Below are 22,500 nucleotides of genomic sequence, written 5' to 3' on the forward strand. Positions count from 1 at the left end.
GCTGGAGAGAGGCTGGGAAACAGATCCAGTTCATCAGATCACTGTCCATTACATCTGCTCTACATCCTCGAACGCCGCGTCTGCCTGGACCGCAGCCGCGCGGTCTGACTGCGTTCCCCCTGTCGGACAGCGCGCGAGGCAACCGCACCATCATCAGTTCCACATGCAGGCCTGCCGCGCTGGAAGCTCAGTTTGCCGTCCAGCGGCGGAGGACTGCTGCGACTGACCGCGTGCAATGGATGACGCTGGCGCAGCGCTGGCGCGTGCTAATGCGAACGCAAATGCTAATGCTTGTACGAACACTAATGCTAACGCGAATGCTAACGCGAACGCTAACGCGAACGCTAACTGCCATGCTAATGAGAACACGAATGCTAACGCTCATGCTAATGTTAACACTAATGCTCATGCGAACGCTAACGCTCACAGGAGCACTACTCAAGCCTCCGAACCCCTCAGCCCACACGTCTCGCTGGGCTCCAGCCATTCCCTCACTTCTGTAGCCTCTGTCTGTTCATTTTCTCCCACCCACCCACTTTTTATTTTCTGACACACGGAGCGTTTCCGAGAGAGACGGACGGGACTCCTCTCCCTCTCTCTCTACTCTCTCTTTCCACCCTGGGCATTATCAGCCTACGGAGGCTGGTGTTCTCTCCATCACTCATCTCCCTGCCCGCCCACTCCCTCCCTCCCTCTCTCCCTCCCTCTCCATTTCTTTATCCTCCTCTCCCTCCCTCTGTCCATCCATCTCGTCCGAGACACATAATCTCTGAAGCAGCTCCACACTCCACAATTCACTCTCACACTCACACACTTCACATTTTACTCTGACACTGACACTGACACACACACACACACACACACACACACACACACACACACACAGATCCTGTGAAAAACTAGAGCACTCTCTCTGTCTCTGGAGACTGAGCCAAACACACCCCACCTCCAGAGAGAGAAACACGCTCCCTCCCCAGCACAAAAGGGCAGGCCCCCCTCTTCCACAGGATAACACACCCCGTCCCCTCCTCACAATGAGAGCGACAGGTGGGACCCCCCAGGGAGAACCTCAGGGCTTCTGGGTCTCACACACACACACATAAACACACCTCATCACATGCTTAAACAGCCCGTGAGTTTTCACAATCCAGGCGAATCATTTTCAGGTGAAGTGGCTTTAGCTCAAGGGCACAGCAGCTGGGAATCAAACCTGCAAACTCTGAGCTACAACTTCCATTACGCAATGCCGTATCACTGTAGTACCACCAAATTCCAGGATTACTGGATAACTGCACTGAGTGAAACCCACAAAGCAGGATTACTGAGTTAGCTGGATAACTGCACTGAGTAAAATCCACAGAGCAGGATTACTGAGTTAGCTGGATAACTGCACTGAGTGAAACCCACAAAGCAGGATTACTGAGTTAGCTGGATAACTGCACTGAGTGAAACCCACAAAGCAGGATTACTGAGTTAGCTGGATAACTGCACTGAGTAAAACCCACAAAGCAGGATTACTGAGTTAGCTGGATAACTGCACTGAGTAAACCCCACAAAGCAGGATTACTGAGTTAGCTGGATAACTGCACTGAGTAAACCCCACAAAGCAGGATTACTGGGTTAGCTGGATAACTGCACTGAGTAAACCCCACAAAGCAGGATTACTGAGTTAGCTGGATAACTGCGCTGAGTAAACCCCACAAAGCAGGATTACTGAGTTAGCTGGATAACTGCACTGAGTAAACCCCACAAAGCAGGATTACGGAGTTAGCTGGATAACTGCACTGAGTAAACCCCACAAAGCAGGATTACTGAGTTAGCTGGATAACTGCACTGAGTAAACCCCACAAAGCAGGATTACTGAGTTAGCTGGATAACTGCACTGAGTAAACCCCACAAAGCAGGATTACTGGGTTAGCTGGATAACTGCACTGAGTAAACCCCACAAAGCAGGATTACTGGGTTAGCTGGATAACTGCACTGAGTAAACCCCACAAAGCAGGATTACTGAGTTAGCTGGATAACTGCGCTGAGTAAACCCCACAAAGCAGGATTACTGAGTTAGCTGGATAACTGCACTGAGTAAACCCCACAAAGCAGGATTACGGAGTTAGCTGGATAACTGCACTGAGTAAACCCCACAAAGCAGGATTACTGAGTTAGCTGGATAACTGCACTGAGTAAACCCCACAAAGCAGGATTACTGAGTTAGCTGGATAACTGCACTGAGTAAACCCCACAAAGCAGGATTACTGGGTTAGCTGGATAACTGCACTGAGTAAACCCCACAAAGCAGGATTACTGAGTTAGCTGGATAACTGCACTGAGTAAACCCCACAAAGCAGGATTACGGAGTTAGCTGGATAACTGCACTGAGTAAACCCCACAAAGCAGGATTACTGTGTTAGCTGGATAACTGCACTGAGTAAAACCCACAAAGCAGGATTACTGGGTTAGCTGGATAAATGCACTGAGTAAAACCCACAAAGCAGGATTACTGAATTAACTGGATAACTGCACTGAGTAAAACCCACAGAGCAGGATTACTGAGTTAGCTGGATAACTGCACTGAGTAAAACCCACAAAGCAGGATTACTGAGTTAGCTGGATAACTGCACTGAGTAAACCCCACAAAGCAGGATTACTGAGTTAGCTGGATAACTGCACTGAGTAAAATCCACAGAGCAGGATTACTGAGTTAGCTGGATAACTGCACTGAGTGAAACCCACAAAGCAGGATTACTGAGTTAGCTGGATAACTGCACTGAGTGAAACCCACAAAGCAGGATTACTGAGTTAGCTGGATAACTGCACTGAGTAAAACCCACAAAGCAGGATTACTGAGTTAGCTGGATAACTGCACTGAGTAAACCCCACAAAGCAGGATTACTGAGTTAGCTGGATAACTGCACTGAGTAAACCCCACAAAGCAGGATTACTGGGTTAGCTGGATAACTGCACTGAGTAAAACCCACAGAGCAGGATTACTGAGTTAGCTGGATAACTGCACTGAGTAAAACCCACAAAGCAGGATTACTGAGTTAGCTGGATAACTGCACTGAGTGAAACCCACAAAGCAGGATTACTGAGTTAGCTGGATAACTGCACTGAGTAAAATCCACAGAGCAGGATTACTGAGTTAGCTGGATAACTGCACTGAGTGAAACCCACAAAGCAGGATTACTGAGTTAGCTGGATAACTGCACTGAGTGAAACCCACAAAGCAGGATTACTGAGTTAGCTGGATAACTGCACTGAGTAAAACCCACAAAGCAGGATTACTGAGTTAGCTGGATAACTGCACTGAGTAAACCCCACAAAGCAGGATTACTGAGTTAGCTGGATAACTGCACTGAGTAAACCCCACAAAGCAGGATTACTGGGTTAGCTGGATAACTGCACTGAGTAAACCCCACAAAGCAGGATTACTGAGTTAGCTGGATAACTGCGCTGAGTAAACCCCACAAAGCAGGATTACTGAGTTAGCTGGATAACTGCACTGAGTAAACCCCACAAAGCAGGATTACGGAGTTAGCTGGATAACTGCACTGAGTAAACCCCACAAAGCAGGATTACTGAGTTAGCTGGATAACTGCACTGAGTAAACCCCACAAAGCAGGATTACTGAGTTAGCTGGATAACTGCACTGAGTAAACCCCACAAAGCAGGATTACTGGGTTAGCTGGATAACTGCACTGAGTAAACCCCACAAAGCAGGATTACTGGGTTAGCTGGATAACTGCACTGAGTAAACCCCACAAAGCAGGATTACTGAGTTAGCTGGATAACTGCGCTGAGTAAACCCCACAAAGCAGGATTACTGAGTTAGCTGGATAACTGCACTGAGTAAACCCCACAAAGCAGGATTACTGGGTTAGCTGGATAACTGCACTGAGTAAACCCCACAAAGCAGGATTACTGAGTTAGCTGGATAACTGCACTGAGTAAACCCCACAAAGCAGGATTACGGAGTTAGCTGGATAACTGCACTGAGTAAACCCCACAAAGCAGGATTACTGTGTTAGCTGGATAACTGCACTGAGTAAAACCCACAAAGCAGGATTACTGGGTTAGCTGGATAAATGCACTGAGTAAAACCCACAAAGCAGGATTACTGAATTAACTGGATAACTGCACTGAGTAAAACCCACAGAGCAGGATTACTGAGTTAGCTGGATAACTGCACTGAGTAAAACCCACAAAGCAGGATTACTGAGTTAGCTGGATAACTGCACTGAGTAAACCCCACAAAGCAGGATTACTGAGTTAGCTGGATAACTGCACTGAGTAGACCCCACAAAGCAGGATTACTGGGTTAGCTGGATAACTGCACTGAGTAAAACCCACAAAGCAGGATTACTGGGTTAGCTGGATAACTGCACTGAGTAAAACCCACAAAGCAGGATTACTGAATTAACTGGATAACTGCACTGAGTAAACCCCACAAAGCAGGATTACCGAGTTACCCCAATAACTGCAGAGTAAACCCCACAAAGCAGGATTACTGAGTTAGCTGGATAACTGCACTGAGTAAAACCCACAAAGCAGGATTACTGAGTTAGCTGGATAACTGCACTCAGTAAAACCCACAAAGCAGGATTACTGAGTTACCCCAATAACTGCACTGAGTAAAACCCACAAAGCAGGATTACTGAGTTACCCCAATAACTGCACTGAGTAAACCCCACAAAGCAGGATTACCGAGTTACCCCAATAACTGCACTTAGTGAAACCCACAAAGCAGGATTACTGAGTTACCCCAATAACTGCACTTAGTGAAACCCACAAAGCAGGATTACTGAGTTAGCTGGATAACTGCACTGAGTAAAACCCACAAAGCAGGATTACTGAGTTAGCTGGATAACTGCACTTAGTGAAACCCACAAAGCAGGATTACTGAGTTAGCTGGATAACTGCACTGAGTAAAACCCACAAAGCAGGATTACTGAGTTAGCTGGATAACTGCGCTGAGTAAAACCCACAAAGCAGGATTACTGAGTTAGCTGGATAACAGCACTGAGTAAAATCCACAGAGCAGGATTACTGATTAGTAAACCCCAGAACAGCTGTTTTTACTTCAGTCCATGTTCCAGATTTCGGAGGGTTCCAGTTATCCAGCTAACTCCGTAATCCTACGTCATAAAGCACCCATTATCCCAAAGGTTCACCACAATCTGCCTGAATATGAAAAGAGGAATAACGTTCTCCGTGATGAAAAGCGATCAGACATGTCCCCTGTATGAGCAGTGAAATAAATACAGCAATGTAACATGATCACTGAAGCTGTACCAGCAAATAAGAGTCCTGCAATAACACTCAGTGTGAACACACACGCACACAGTGTGAGCGCACACACACACACACACACACACACACACACACACACACACACACACACACACACACAGAGTGTGAACACACACACACACACACACACACACACACACACACACACACACACACAGAGTGTGAACACACTCACACACACAGACACAGTATGAACAGAGACACACACACACACACACACACACACACACACACAGACACAGACAGACACAGACACACAGACACACACACAGACACACACACAGACACACACACACAGACACACACACACAGACAGACACACACAGACAGACACACACAGACAGACACACACAGACAGACACACACAGACAGACACACACACACAGACACAGACACAGACACAGACACAGACACAGACACAGACACACAGCGGTTCCCTCGCAGACAGCTCTGCTGAAGCCGTCGCTGAACGCTTCCAAAAATACCCTCTCTCCAGCGCTCGCACTTGTATGACATCATCTCCCCCAGCGTGGAGCTGTGCCTTTAAGGTGTCTGTCTGTCTGTTTGTTTGTTTGTTTGTTTGCTGTTTTGCCTGATTAAATATGAGCGAGCCGTGGATCTGGGAACGGCAGGGAGACGTGCGCACGCCCAGGTAAACCGTGTCTCCAGCGTCCGGCAGGAGGCAGAGGGTTAACGCCGGTCCTGAGCCTCTCTCTCTCTCTCTCTGGGCGCGCGGGCGAGCGAAACACTGCTGCCATTTTGTGGTTCCTTCCTCTCGGATGCCAGTGCGGTCCGCCCTGGAACGCCAGCCGCGTTGTCATGGATATGTCCTCGCCTTGTTAACAGCCACATCCCAGCCCTGTCTTACTAACGTTACACACAGACACACACACACACGCACACACACACACCCCAGCCCTGTCTTACTAACGTTACACACAGACACACACACACACACACCCCAGCCCTGTCTTACTAACGTTACACACACACACACACACACACACACACACACACACACAAGCCCTGTTTTACTAACGTTACACACACACTCTCTCTCTCTCACACACACACAAGCCCTGTTTTACTAACGTTACACACACACACTCCCTCACACACTCTGACCAGACACACACACACACACACACAAGCCCTGTTTTACTAACTTTACACACACACTCCCTCACACACACACACACACACACACACACACAGCCCTGTTTTACTAACGTTTCTCTCACACACACTCTCTCTCACTCTCTCTCACTCTCTCTCACGCACACACCCCAGCCCTTACTGATGTCACACACACACACACACTCTCTCTCTCCCCCTCTATTGGCAGCAGCCAAACATCCCCCCGACCTCCCCCTCCCCAAAATCAACCCCCCCCCCCCCCCCGCTTCCCAAACATGCACAGTCGCACGCACAAAAATAAAATAAAATAAATATATATGCGATACACCCGCTGGGAAAGGAGGAAAGGGGGTGGGGGGGTGAGGGTGGAGTCGAGCTGATTTCATTCACATTTTTCCACTGAGTCAGTCATGATGGGGGGGTTTGGCACCTGGCCAGGACAGCGATTTAGGCCTGAGCTCTGTGCCCGCCCCCCCTCACACACGCACACGCACCCCCCCCTCACACACACACACACACACACACACACACACACACACACACACCCCGCACGCACGCACACACCCCCAGCACGCACGCACACACACACACACCCCCCAGCACACACACCCCCAGCAGACACACAGCATGCTGTGTCGAGACTCTTTGACAGCGTGAAGGAGACACTGCTACAAGCCCTGCCATCTGCATTACTGTGTGTGTGTGTGTGTGTGTGTGTGTGTGTGTGACCATTTTCCCCTCTCACGCAGAAGGCTCTGAGTGCCAAGCCCCTCCACTGCGCGCGCGCACACGCACACACGCACACACGCACACACGCACACACGCACACACGCACACACGCACACACGCACACACGCACACGCGCACACGCGCACACGCGCACACGCGCACACACACACGCGCACACACACACACACGGCGCTTTACATAAATGGTTATGTAATACCAGGCTTCTCTGTGTTCTGCCTGTAAGAGCCCTGCTCACTGTGACGGGCTGAAACTCGGCCTCTTGCATTCACTGTTTAATCACTGTGACAAAACAAACAGGCCAAACACAGAGCAGACACGCAGGAGAGGGGCTGCTCAGTCTGAGAGAGTGTGTGAGGGTGTGTGTGTGTGTGTGTGTGTGTGTGCGGGTGTGGGTGTGGGTGAGTGTGAGTGTGTGTGTGTGAGTGTGTGTGTGTGTGTGTGTGTGTGTGTGTGTGTGAGAGTGTGCGAGTGTGTGTGTGAGAGTGTGTGTGTGTGTGTGCATAAGTGTGTGTGTGTGTGTGTGCGTGTGCGTGTGGGTGTGGGTGTGGGTGTGCGAGTGCGTGTGTGAGAGTGTGTGTTAGTGTGAGTGTGTGTGAGTGTGAGTGTGTGTGAGTGTGAGTGTGAGTGAGTGTGAGTGTGTGTGAGTGTGCGAGTGTGTGTGTGAGAGTGTGTGTTAGTGTGAGTGTGTGTGAGTGTGCATGGGCATGTATTCAATAGTGTGTGCAAGTCAGTGCTTCTGCAAGAGTAAGCTTGAGTGCACGTGTGCACCTGCGTGTGTGTGTGTGTGTGTGTGTGTGTGTGTGTGTGTGTGTGTGTGTAAATTCATAAGAGTAAGTGTGTGTGCATAAGTGTCGGTATAGGTGTGTGTGTGCGCGTGTGTGCGTAACTGTTGGTATGCGTGTGTGCATGTGTGCGGAATGTGTGCGTAAGTGTTGGTATGTGTGTGTGTGTGTGTGTGCGTGCGTGCATGCGTAACTGTTGGTATGCGTGTGTGCATGTGTGCGGAATGTGTGCGTAAGTGTTGGTGTGTGTGTGTGTGCGTAAGTGTCGGTACGTGTGTGGGAGTTTGAGAAGCTCTCTCGACGGATGACAGGATAGCGACGGTTGCCATACAGGCGTCAGAGAACAAGCGTCCCCGCCTGTCACAGCCGCACGCCCCCCCCCCGCACGTCGCCGCGGCGATGAAGTGGAGTGTGCGTGAGCCGCACACTCAGGAACACAGACTTCTGGGACAAAGCCCCAGTCTGCTAACCACACTGTGAAAACATACTCCAGGTTACGCAAGCGAGGTTACGCAAGCGAGAGAGAGACCGAGTAAGAATGAGAGAGAGAGAGAGAGAGAATGAGAGAGAGAGAGAGAATTCACCAAAAACCACACCAATGGTTTCAACATTCCATGCCTGTAGGGCGAGTAACCCAACAGGAAATTCACTCGGATATTCGGCTCTGCCGCGCCGTTGTGAAGACGAGCAGCCTGGTGAAACGGCGCTCCGCTTCTCGCATCCGTGCGAGTGCGGAGCGCGGGGGGAAAACTCAGGGCGGCGTTCCGGCTTTCCGATCAGCCCCCAGCAACGTCATTCCCGTCAATCCCGGCGGCGGGGGAACGTCAGGAAGGCAGCGTTCCCACACGGAAAGCCCCGCCGCAGCTCCGCTCTCAGACAGCGGGCACTTCCAGGAAGCCGTAAACAACGGGCAGCATTCCGGCTCCGCCAACCAATCATCTGTCCCCGTCTGATTTATCGCCCCGGCGACAAGGCGCACGGGCGGAGCGGGAAACTTTATGATGTCATTGTGCAGCCCGGCTGACAGGGAGAAAAGGGACGAGGCGGCAGCCAATTAATCATTCCCGGGAACGCCGCCGGGAATGGCATCGGAATGGCACGGGAAAAACAGGCCGGAGAGAGGCTCTCCGTGCCGTCAGCGGGGCGGACGGGTTAGGAACACTCACCATGAGTGGATGTAAATTCAGGATGGAATAAAGATTTTCCACAGGGTATTCGCGCTGGGTACCACGCCGATGCGATATTAATCCTAACGGGCCGGAAAACAGGCCCGGTCTCTCCGTCCTTCCGCAGACTGAGCGGGGCTGACGCGGGAGCGTTTGGGGATGGAAGGCCCAGCGATCGGCAGTAAGCCCCGCTCCTTAAACTGCTCCTTAACCGCTCCTTAAACTGCTCCTTAACCGCTCCTTAAACTGCTCCTTAACCGCTCCTTAAACTGCTCCTTAACCGCTCCTTAAACTGCTCCTTAACCGCTCCTTAACCGCTCCTTAAACTGCTCCTTAACCGCTCCTTAACCGCTCCTTAAACTGCTCCTTAACCGCTCCTTAACCGCTCCTTAAACTGCTCCTTAACCGCTCCTTAAACTGCTCCTTAACCGCTCCTTAACCGCTCCTTAAACTGCTCCTTAACCGCTCCTTAACCGCTCCTTAAACTGCTCCTTAACCGCTCCTTAACCGCTCCTTAAACTTAAACTGAGTGTGAGCGTCTGTGTGAGAGAGTGTGTGTGTATGTGTGTGTGTGTGTGTGTGCCACTAGGCCACAGGCTGCCTCAGTCACGTACCTTAGCCACTAGACTACAGGCTGCCCCTGTCATGTACCTTAGCCACTAGGCTACAGGCTGCCCCAATCATGTACCTTAGCCACTAGGCTACAGGCTGCCCCAGTCATGTACCTTAGCCACTAGGCTACAGGCTGCCCCAGTCATGTACCTTAGCCACTAGGCTACAGGCAGAGTCTGCTGTATTGCCCGGGTCTATGCAGGTGCTAGGCCCAGAGCGAGCAAGCGTACTCCTCCATACATAGAAGGCGCACTCTCACTCCCTCTCTCCATCCATCCATCCATCCATCCATCCATCATCTCCCGCTAAACACAGGAGGGGTGGTGACCAAGAATGAGGTCATCATGAGCAGCTCTGAGCACAATGCAGAAGAGAGAGAGAGGGAGGGAGGAAAACAGGGAGAGATAGAGTAAGAGGTATAGTGAGAAAAGAGATAGAAAGGAAAAAAAGGTAGAACAGAAGAGGGAGGAGAAAAAGACTGAGAAACAACAGAGGGAGGGGGAAGAGAGCGAGAGAGAGAGAGAGAGAAACAAGGTGTGTCAGCTCTAGCCAATCGTAGAGCGAGTGAAACAGAAAAGGACACACTTACAGTCTCAGGGGTGTGTGTGTGTGTGTGTGTGTGTGAGAGAGTGTGTGTGTGAGAGAGTGTGTGTGTGTGAGTGTGTGTGTGCGCGTGTGTGTGTGTGTGTGTGTGTGTGTGTGTGTGAGAGAGTGTGTGAGTGAGTACGCACCGTGGGCCCCTAGGGGCCCGAGTGGCAGGTGCACACATACCTGCAGGCTCCTCACAGCCTCCTCCGGAGCCCAGAATAAACACAGAATCTGGGCCACGGCGTGCTGGTGACAGCCCGCTGCTACACGCCTGACCAGGCCGGGCACGAGAGCCGTCCCGCTACAGAGCCGTCCCGCGACAGAGCCGTCCCGCTACAGAGCCGTCCCGCTACAGAGCCGTCCCGCGACGGAGCCGTCCCGCTACGGAGCCCCACAGGGCCTCGAGCACGCAGCGTGTCCACCCGCCCCGAAAACACACCCGTGTGTGTGTGTGTGTGTGCATGCGTGCATGCGGGACCCAGCAACCCAAGGAAACGCGGCCGAGCAGGACTGCACATGTGCAGCAGAGTATGTTCTGTTTATAGCTTTGGATAAAAGCATCAGCTAAATAACTGTCATGTAATGACAGTGAAGTGGGAGTATTTGCAATTTTTTTCTTGTGAGTATCTGCTTCACAGGGAGGAAGGGGTAAACGTTACTGTTGTGTTTCTGAAAGACGAGACTTTAAAGGCCAACGAGTTCCTCGCCGTTTCTCATTCGTCGCAGGCGGGCGTTAAAGCACCCCGGTTGGCCGGAGCTGGACTGCTTTGTTCACTTCTATCTGGGCAGCAGTCTGAGCGTACCCTCAGGCTACGGGAGACGCTGGGCACTGAGCTGCCTGCCCGGGGCGGAGCAGGGCACGGGCTGCTGAGGGCCCCGGGGAGAGGCGTCACACTGAACCGCACCGCAGGGAGAGAGAGCCAGCGACGCCCCAGTCACCGTGCCAACGGCAGCGCTGAGATTACGAGGATCATAAAATCCTCCGCTGCCCAGTCTTCATCCCGACAGTGGGATACACTAAACACCCACATCAGCAATTTATTTTCTAATTATTCCAGCATCTTTTTTTTTTTTTTCCTCCATGTATTTCGAAAGTAGACTGCACTTTTGATTTATGAGCGCCTTTCATGAAATCCAGTGAACACTGCGGCCCTCCAGGACTGGAGTTAAACCTGCAGACACTGCGGCCCTCCAGGACTGGAGTTAAACCTGCAGACACTGCGGCCCTCCAGGACTGGAGTTAAACCTGCAGACACTGCGGCCCTCCAGGCCTGGAGTTAAACCTGCAGACACTGCGGCCCTCCAGGCCTGGAGTTAAACCTGCAGACACTGTGGCCCTCCAGGACTGGAGTTAAACCTGCAGACACTGTGGCCCTCCAGGACTGGAGTTAAACCTGCAGACGCTGCGGCCCTCCAGGACTGGAGTTAAACCTGCAGACGCTGTGGCCCTCCAGGACTGGAGTTAAACCCGCAGACAGGAGTTTGCGATGCGTTACGCAGTGACAGAGGTGTCGTACGCAAGTAGAGCAGTAATTACTTGCGCTTCAGGAAGCAGAACCTGGCAGCAGCATAACACCACAGACACCGTCACTACACTGTCATTTCCATGGAAACCTTTAATTAGACAGTGATACTCTGCACTTCCCATGGCAACAAGCACTTTGTTGTGCTCTAAAACACACACACGCGCACAGACACGCACAGACACGCACAGACACGCACAGACACGCACAGACACCCATCAGAGCATAAGGGCCAGCCACACCCCCTGTGTGAGCGATGCTTGGAGACACTGCATCCCTCGGCAGCCATCGATAGCCATTCAGCACAGTTAGCATAAAAAAGCCACATTTTCCCCCAAAAATGTTGTACTCTCCCTTCAACGCAGTGGTAACACAAGCACCTTGTCCACTAGGCTACAGACACAAGCACCTTACCCACTAGGCTGTAGACACAAGCACCTTACCCACTAGGCTAAAGGCTACAGACACAAGCACCATCTCCACTAGGCTAAAGGCTACAGACACAAGCACCTTACCCACTAGGCTATAGGCTATAGACACAAGCACCATCTCCACTCGGCTATAGGCTACAGACACAAGCACCTTACCCACTAGGCTATAGGCTATAGACACAAGCACCTTACCCACTAGGCTATGGGCTATAGACACAAGCACTATCTCCACTAGGCTGCAGGCTATAGACACAAGCACCATCTCCACTAGGCTAAAGGCTACAGACACAAGCACCTTACCCACTAGGCTATAGGCTATAGACACAAGCACCATCTCCACTCGGCTATAGGCTACAGACACAAGCACCTTACCCACTAGGCTAAAGGCTACAGACACAAGCACCTTACCCACTAGGCTATGGGCTATAGACACAAGCACTATCTCCACTAGGCTGCAGGCTATAGACACAAGCACCTTACCCACTAGGCTATAGGCTATAGACACAAGCACCTTACCCACTAGGCTATAGGTTATAGACACAAGCACTATCTCCACTAGGCTGCAGGCTATAGACACAAGCACCTTACCCACTAGGCTATAGGCTATAGACACAAGCACCTTACCCACTAGGCTATAGGTTATAGACACAAGGACCTTAGCCCCTGGGCTACAGGCCACAGAAGCGTGTCTGTGTGTGATCTCTGAGCTCCTCAGCGGTTCTGTGTGTGTGTGTGCGTGATCTCTGCTCCTCAGCGGTTCAGTGTGTGTGTGCGCGTGATCTCTGAGCGGTTCAGTGTGTGTGTGTGTGTGTGTGTGTGTGTGTGTGTGTGTGTGTGTGTGTGTGTGTGTGTGATCTCTGCTCCTCAGCCGTGGACCCCTGGCCCGGGAGCGGCTCCAGAGATGAGCTGTGGTGGAACATTCAGCTGTGTCAAGCTTTTTCCTCCATATTTCTCCTTTTTAATCATTTCAAACGTGTAATTATTTTCCCCGCTATAGATCACCGGGAGGGGGCTGGAGTGGCGGGGCGATCAGTCATCCCGGGGCGGCCGAACGGGACGGTTACGCAACGCCTAATTACACCGGCGGGCACGGGGGGCGGGGCCTTCTCCCGCCAGGCGAGAGCGGCCATCTCGTGAAGACGGCGGGAGTGTGTGTGTGTGTGTGTGTGTGTGTGTATAGTGAGTGAGTGTGAGTGTATAGTGAGTGTGTGTGTGTGTGTGTGTGTGTGTGTGTGAGAGTGCGTGTGTGAGAGTGCGTGTGTGAGAGTGTGTGTGTGAGAGTGTGTGTGTGAGAGTGTGTGTGTGAGAGTGTGTGTGTGTGTGTGTATAGTGAGTGAGTGTGAGTGTATAGTGAGTGTGTGTGTGTGTGTGTGTGTGTGTGTGTGAGAGTGCGTGTGTGAGAGTGCGTGTGTGAGAGTGCGTGTGTGAGAGTGTGTGTGTGAGAGTGTGTGTGTGAGAGTGTGTGTGTGAGAGTGTGTGTGTGTGTGTGTATAGTCAGTGTGTGTGTGTGTGTGTATAGTGAGTGTGTGTGTGAGTGTATAGTCAGTGTGTGAGTGAGTGTGTGTGTATAGTCAGTGTGTGTGTGAGTGTATAGTCAGTGTGTGAGTGAGTGTGTGTGTATAGTGAGTGTGTGTGTGTGTGTGTATAGTGAGTGTGTGTGTATAGTGAGTGTGTGTGTGTGTGTGTGTGTGTGTATAGTGTGGGTGTGGGTGTGTGTGTGTGTGTGTGTATAGTGTGTGTGTGTGTGTATAGTGTGTGTGTGTGTATAGTGAGTGTGTGTGTGAGTGTAGTCAGTGTGTGAGTGAGTGTGTGTGTATAGTGAGTGTGTGTGTATAGTGAGTGTGTGTGTATAGTGAGTGTGTGTGCATAGTGAGTGTGTGTGTGTGTATAGTGAGTGTGTGTGTGTGTGTGTGTGTGAGTGTATAGTCAGTGTGTGAGTGTATAGTCAGTGTGTGAGTGTATAGTCAGTGTGAGCGTACCTGACGGTGGGCTCTGGGATGGCCTCCACGTTGGCGGGCACTTGGACACCCTTCTCCCACTCCTGCCTCCAGGGGTCTGACAGCACGTAGAACTCCTCGGGCCCGAGCTGGGCCGAGTCCGGCAGCTTCATGGCCGTGATCAGGTCCGTCCGGAACACCTGGGACAGCAGGGAAACAGCCAATCAGCTGCCTCAGCGGGGGAAACGGTGGGGCGAGCCTACAGCCTCCAGCCAATCAGCTGCCTCAGCGGGGGAAACGGTGGGGCGAGCCTACAGCCTCCAGCCAATCAGCTGCCACAAGGGGGGGAAACGGTGGGGCGAGCCTACAGCCTCCAGCCAATCAGCTGCTGCTGGAGGGTCAAAGGGCACGGTCAGCCTGCAGCCAATCAGCTGTAGCCAGAGGGTCACATGACACGAGACGAAAACAGACAGAGTTTGACCCTTGATGACCCCTGACAGGGAATATGATCATAATCTGGATCACAGGATTGCACAGAGTCATTCACTGGAGCACCAGTCCCAGCCTGAGCCAGCTCACAAGCACAGATATGAGGCTTTGTAGAAACATGCAATTTTATTATTATCAGTTTCTATTCCACAAGGCGAACGTACACACGCCTCATTTCACCTCATCTCCTGTCACCATGGTGAAAGCAAGGCGCACAGACATGCAAATAGAAACATGTCGTTTAGCCCAAAAGCTGGCCGGGTGGGGGGGGGGAGGGGAGACTGTCCCAGGTCAGGGGACAGGTCAGGGGGGGGGAGGGGGGGGTGGGGGGGGGGCTGACCCAGGTCAGGGGGCCCACAGGGGGACTGAAGGACCCCGGCAGCAGCACACTTCCCTGGGAGAGACGGGCGGAGTCTCCTGCTTCTGCTTCAACACACCCTCCATCACCCGTCTGTGAGACTCACACTCTCTCACACACTCTCACACACTCTCACACACTCTCACACACTCTCACACACTCTCACACACTCTCACACACTCTCACACACTCTCACACACTCTCACACACTCTCACACACACTCACACACACTCACACACACTCACACACACTCACACACACTCACACACACTCACTCACACTCACACTCACACTCACACTCACACTCACACTCACACTCACACTCACACTCACACTCACACTCACACTCACACTCACACTCACACTCACACTCACACTCACACACACACACTCACACACACTCACACACACACACTCACACACACACACTCACACACACACTCACACACACACTCACACACACACTCACACACACACTCACACACACACTCACACACTCACACACTCACACACTCACACACACACTCACACACACACTCACACACACACTCACACACAGTCTCTCTGAGACACACATCCACTATCACACACACCTTTTTATTAGCAGTCTCTCAGACACATCCAGTGTGTGTGTGTGTGTGCAGTGTGTGAGCATGTGGTGTGTTGTGGCTGCTAATGAAAAAAGGTTATCAATTCTGTGTGTGTGTGTGTGTGTGTGTGTGTGTGTGTGTGTGTGTGTGTGTGTGTGTAAGGCCAGAGCACAGGGCTTCACTCCACACTCACACTGCTGGGCTGTCCTGTCTGTTATTCATTTTTACTGCCGCATGTTTATACAACTGAAGCACAGCTAATTAATGTCAGAGACATAGAGTTACAAGGTGCCTGCTTTTACAGTCTCTCTCGCCCCTCCCTCTTTCCCCCTCTCCCTCTCCCTCTCTCTCTTTCCCCGTCTCCCTCTCACTCTCACTCTCACTCTCACTCTCACTCTCACTCTCACTCTCACTCTCACTCTCACTCTCACTCTCACTCTCACTCTCACTCTCACTCATAAACCTCCTAACAGTTTCTGTCCACACTGCCAGAGCCTCACGTCGCCGTGGTGACGGACCGCAGGGCATTGACGACAGCAGGATGACAATCCAGTGACTCAACTCAACACCTCCTGAGTCACCTGACCACAAGCACCCTGCACAGTCACCTGACCACAACCGCCCTGAGACCTCCCTGCAGTCACCTGACCACAACCGCCCTGCCCAGTCACCTGACCACAACCACCCTGAGACCGCCCTGCACAGTCACCTGACCACAACCGCCCTGAGACCTCCCTGCAGTCACCTGACCACAACCACCCTGAGACCGCCCTGCAGTCACCTGACCACAACCGCCCTGCACAGTCACCCGACCACAACCACCCTGAGACCGCCCTGCAGTCACCCGACCACAACCACCCTGAGACCGCCCTGCAGTCACCTGACCACAACCGCCCTGCACAGAGTCACCTGATCACAACCACCCTGCAGTCACCTGACCACAACCACCCTGCACAGAGTCACCTGACCACAACCACCCTGAGACCTCCCTGCACAGTCACCTGACCACAACCACCCTGCAGTCACCTGACCACAACCGCCCTGCACAGAGTCACCTGACCACAACCACCCTGAGACAGAGGAGAGGAGAGGAGGTGTGGAGCAGAGAGGAGAGGAGAGGAGGTGTGGAGAGGAGGTGTGGAGCAGAGAGGAGGGGTGGAGCAGAGAGGAGAGGAGAGGAGGTGTGGAGAGGAGGTGTGGAGCAGAGAGGAGGTGTGGAGCAGAGGAGGGGTGGAGCAGAGAGGAGAGGAGAGGTGTGGAGAGGAGGTGTGGAGCAGAGAGGAGGTGTGGAGCAGAGAGGAGGTGTGGAGCAGAGAGGAGAGGAGAGGAGGTGTGGAGAGGAGGGGTGGAGCAGAGAGGAGAGGAGGTGTGGAGCGGAGAGGAGAGGAGGGGTGGAGCAGAGAGGAGAGGAGAGGAGGGGTGGAGCAGAGAGGAGAGGAGAGGAGGGGTGGAGCAGAGAGGAGAGGAGGTATGGAGCAGAGAGGAGAGGAGGTGTGGAGCAGAGAGGAGAGGAGGTGTGGAGCAGAGAGGAGAGGAGAGGAGGGGTGGAGCAGAGAGGAGAGGAGAGGAGGGGTGGAGCAGAGAGGAGAGGAGGTGTGGAGCAGAGAGGAGAGGAGAGGAGGGGTGGAGCAGAGAGGAGAGGAGAGGAGGGGTGGAGCAGAGAGGAGGGGTGGAGGAGAGAGGAGTTACTCCTCACAAACCGCCCCCTGAACTGGGCAGTGTCGGAACCACACAGCCGGGGGAGAGCTCCTTCAGCAGCTTCCCAAACGAGACAAAACCAGCAGCTCTTCCCTTCCCATGATCCTCCACTCCGCTCGTACGCGCGTTTGCCTCCCATCGTTTTGCCCTTTTGAAATCCGCCCTTTCAGACTCCAATGGAAGCAATTTCCCCCGCCATTCTGCGCCCTTCCAGCACGCCAATTACATCTCTGAATGGGGGAAATTCATGTTCTTCTCAAAGAAATCATTACATTTTCATCATAAAAAAAGCAACAAAAAGAGATTTGAAAAGTCCATACAAACCTTTTTTTTTATTTATTTTTTTACGTTTTTTTATTGAAAGGTTATTTCATTCACAAGCATCAAACCTCAATAATATATCTTCCAGCGTCAGTTCGGCAAGGCTGCTACCTCCGATGTCAAATCTCAGGCACAATGAGAGAGTGTGAGATCTCAGACGCCAGTCAGGAGATGCACAGCCCTGATTGGTTCATTCCAGACAGATATCACCAATCGCTACACAACACCAAACCAAAGATGGGCTACACTGAGTGAGGTTTTCCCTCCAGCACAGAAGTCTCCGGAACAAACTCAACCTCCCCATTCAGCACTGGGCACTAAACGCACAGGACGGTAGTGCCTCTAAATGAGAGCACTACTCTACCCGTGAACAGCACCGCTGTGGGAGAAAGCCAACATCAAACCTGCAGAAAACCCAAAACGATCTTCCATTATTATTGAAGGTACTGACTCCTCAGTGTGTCAGCGTGCGGAGGTGCCGCGGGTTTAACCTCCGGGTTAGGGCTCAGCTCCACGTTAGGGCTCAGCTCCACGTTAGGGCTCAGCTCCACGTTAGGGCTCAGCTCCACGTTAGGGCTCAGCTCCACGTTAGGGCTCAGCTCCACGTTAGGGCTCAGCTCCACGTTAGGGCTCAGCTCCACGTTAGGGCTCAGCTCCACGTTAGGGCTCAGCTCCACGTTAGGGCACAGCTCCACGTTAGGGCACAGCTCCACGTTAGGGCAGCTCCACGTTAGCGCACAGCTCCACGTTAGGGCAGCCCGGTTCTGGCATTGTTGCCGTGTCCTAGCACGCATGGCTAAGTGGCAGATAAAGCGTTATTCCAGCTTATCGGAGAGAGGCGCGGTAAACACTCTCTGCGGCAGTAATTAGCCAAGGAGACTGTGCACCGGGAGCAGATAATGACGGAACAGTGTGTCTCTTCTTACAGATAGAGGGAGAAACGGAGAGGAGTGTGGGTAAAACTACAGCCTGGGAGGGATCCTGACGGGTGCTGTGCCTCACACACACACACACACACACACACACACACACACACACACTCCGGAGGAGTTTCTCTCCTCACTGTTTGCAGCTGTGCAGACAGGAGCGGAGTATCGGGCCAGCAGTTTGCAGCGGTTTGCAGCGGTTTGCAGCTGGTTGCCATGGCTCCACGCAGATGTTCCCGCCCGGATTATCCAGCTCCGACAGCTGTTCGGCGTTCCCTCCGGTGGGCGGGGACAGATGTTGGAGTCTGGATCCACCGACTCCTTCTCCTTCTTCACAGAAGGCATCTCTTCATCTGTTATTGTTCTTTTTTTTTTTTTTTTTTTTTTTTAAACGGTTGGTGGCATCTCGCTGAAATCCGGCGGCCTGGATCGCCGGGGGCCTTCCCACGGAGCGCCGGAGTTCCCGCCTCTGGCACGCTCCGGCAGGGCCACGTTCCCAACACGCCCATCGCACGTCACGCCGCTTCCTGAAGCCACTTTCACACTTTTCTTGGAAACTGAAAAATGGACCTGAGCTTGGAACACGGGTATTTTGGATCGGTGTTCATGTGGCGTGGCGTTCTTGGCCAACAGTCAGGGACCAACAATAATAGCCTCTTATCTGATTGGCCAAGTTATGACTCACATATGGATCACGTTCATAACTTAAGTTTGTTCAGATTTCTGTGCGAGCAGAGAAGCAGGCGAGGAGTATTCTGATATTACATTCGTGACGGAAACTCCTGACCAAACAATCCTCAAGAAGTGGAAACCATCAAATCCATAAATGGAAAATAAACGTAAATAGAGCAGTTAAAAATAGAACCAATAGTCGTAGTGAGTGCAGATATGTTTATTGATTCTTTTTATAATTGGGTAGAGAAAATGTATATTGTGGGGGGCAAATGAGGAGGGAGGACTAAGGTACACCGTCTGAGGTGTGTTTTCAGTCTCTCTTTATTCAGCTCTCTAGAGACCAGGTGTGAACAGACTCAGTAGAGCTCTCTAGAGACCAGGTGTGAACAGACTCAGTAGCGCTCTAGAGACCAGGTGTGAACAGACTCAGTAGAGCTCTAGAGACCAGGTGTGAACAGATTCAGTAGAGCTCTAGAGACCAGGTGTGAACAGACTCAGTAGAGCTCTCTAGAGACCAGGTGTGAACATACTCAGTAGAGCTCTCTAGAGACCAGGTGTGAACAGATTCAGTAGAGCTCTAGAGACCAGGTGTGAACAGACTCAGTAGAGCTCTCTAGAGACCAGGTGTGAACATACTCAGTAGAGCTCTAGAGACCAGGTGTGAACAGACTCAGTAGAGCTCTCTAGAGACCAGGTGTGAACAGACTCAGTAGCGCTCTAGAGACCAGGTGTGAACAGACTCAGTAGAGCTCTAGAGACCAGGTGTGAACAGACTCAGTAGAGCTCTCTAGAGACCAGGTGTGAACAGATTCAGTAGAGCTCCGTAGAGACCAGGTGTGAACAGACTCAGAGCCACAGTAAAGATCTCCTGCCTGGCTGCTACATTACATCACATGGCATCTCATCACTGTTTAGGAACGAGGCTGAACTAATAAAAGGGAAGTTAACCGGTCTGCGAGTTAATAGCTTTTATTCCCCGTCTCCTGCACGTGGATCAATTACCATCCGTCAGCGTCTGCATCGACTCCCTCCATTAACCGGGCTAATGAACGCGCCTCGCCGCGGCTAACGGCTAACGGAAATTAGCACGAGGAAACCGATGGATCTCGGGGAAACTACACATCACAGCCTTTTAGGAGAACACGGCGCGTGCCCCGGGGGCGTCGGGGCGGATGCGAAGTTCCTAAAACAGGGAAAGCCGTTTGTACTTCGCACCTCCGGGGTGACTGTAGCGCCTAACCCAGATTTACGCGCTCCACTTGGCGCTGCACGACGCGCTGGATGAGAGCGGTACTGCGATGGGAATAAATACAGCGCTGAACTCTGCCCGTACGTGTGTAGGGACTCCACTCAATGAATTCAAAATCAGACCAGTCATCTCTCAAACTGGCAGCTGCAGTTTCCGCTGATGAATGCCCCCAGAGATCTTCGCAAACAGCATTATTACCAATCTGGAAAACTGTCCCCTGCTTAGTCTAATCAATTGTAAGGTGCTTTGGATAAAAGTGTCAGCTAAATAACAACTCCTGTATTTATTACTCAGCAGGACCGCAGACACTCGTAAGGTTCTTAGACCGCACGCTTTGCACAGAGACGAGAGCTGGAATTCTTGGAAGACCCCACTGCATCAAGTCAAGACAAATTTCCTTGCGTTTTACAGAAATCGTTCACAAAGACACTTCACAGAGGAACATAGGTCCAAAAAGGGCAAAACCAGGCCGGTACCCCCGAAATACCCAGCAGTGGGACGCTCACCTCCGATGGCTTCTTGTGCTCCTGACGCACCCAGGTGCTGCAGGTACCCGCGTTCTTCGAGCACCGAGACCAGGTGGTCACATGACCTGCAGGGGGGAAACAATTAAAATCAGCCCAGGTTGATCCAGAGGCCAGATCTACCGAAATATCGGTCAGAAGGACAGCCACTCCTCAAGGTGTGAGGTCATCAATATGCGATTAGAATGTTCTTAAGTGAGCATTCCAATGCTGATGTCACAATCACTGCTGGTGACTGGAAGCAGCGGAGTTCCAGAACACCGACTGAAAAAACATTCCAAAAGAACATACTCTCAGGACAAATTCACCAAACTTCATTCCAATACACTCCATCACATTAAATCAATTTAACTGTCTTATCTAAATGAACATACGACACAGCTGCAGCATCTTACGATCCAAAAGCGATGATTCCTTTATTGTATTGTATGGCTCGAATCCTTTTAGCAAGTGACCAAATGTTTCAAAACTCTGCCCTGCTCTGTAAAACAGGACTTCCTATTCAGCCTAGGAGTACAACTCCTAACAGGCAATTCAGACCTCATTACTGGGATGGCTATGAGAGCTTAGGGCGAGCTGAATACATTCCATCACGTCTCTATCAGAAAGGTAAACACCAACTATATAATGCAATATAAATATAGTCATACTGCACAGTCAGTGTCAAGCTATCAAGTTCCCCAGTTTAACAGGGCTGAAGTGACACAGACTCTAAACTGGGAAGAACCAGATTCCCTGCTGCTCCGGACGTCAATTACTCCTGAGGAAGAGGAGCGGGGGAGATGTTCACAGCAGGCCGGATAATCCAGCGACATTCCCAGCCTCGGAGTAGCGGGAATGAGCGGCTCTAAAGACTGGGAATAGCGCCACGCTGCTCCTGTGCGTGGCTGACGGCAGGTGTGTGTGTGTGTGTGTGTCTGTGTGTGTGTGTGTGTGTGTGTGCGCGAATGTGTGAGTGTGAGTGTGAGCGACTCAAACCAGCTCTGAGCTCCGTATTTATAGGCCCAAATCACACCTCTCCCGAGCTTTAAAACACGGAAGCGATCCCCACTGCGAACGAGAGACATTAACCTCACACGCAACGAGCACCGGCACGCACACCGCTGACAGCCCGCCATGCCTGACACGCCCGCCACGCCCGCCACGCCCGCCACGCCCGACACGCGAGGTCGTCTGTCAATCACGGAGCATCGCAGCATGATGTCATCACGCCGCTCTGTCACATGACCCCTGCGCCTCTGTCTGCCACGGCTGATTTCACTCACAGAGCGGACGCAGCCCGGAGGAAGCCACTGCAGCCCAGCCCTCCAGTCGCCAGGGGAGACGGACGTGGCCAATGAGACGCGAGCGCGGAGCCGTGGGCACCGAGCGTTCGGCCAATCCCCACGCAGGACACACCCCCGCTGGACGCACACGGGCCAGACGCCTGGAACCCA

The 22,500-nt window shown here is 52.0% G+C and overlaps 1 protein-coding gene across 1 annotated transcript in view; it reads right to left on the reverse strand.

The window, feature by feature from the left end:
- Nucleotides 1-22,500, reverse strand: part of jade2 (jade family PHD finger 2) — a 77,600-nt gene that overhangs the window by 43,497 nt on the left and 11,603 nt on the right. The window contains 2 exon segments of the mRNA XM_061247930.1: nucleotides 14,276-14,433; nucleotides 21,047-21,132. Of these exon segments, the coding sequence (XP_061103914.1) occupies nucleotides 14,276-14,433; nucleotides 21,047-21,132 (244 nt within the window).

Source organism: Conger conger, chromosome 7 (genome assembly GCF_963514075.1).
Source record: "Conger conger chromosome 7, fConCon1.1, whole genome shotgun sequence".
NCBI lineage: Eukaryota > Metazoa > Chordata > Actinopteri > Anguilliformes > Congridae > Conger > Conger conger.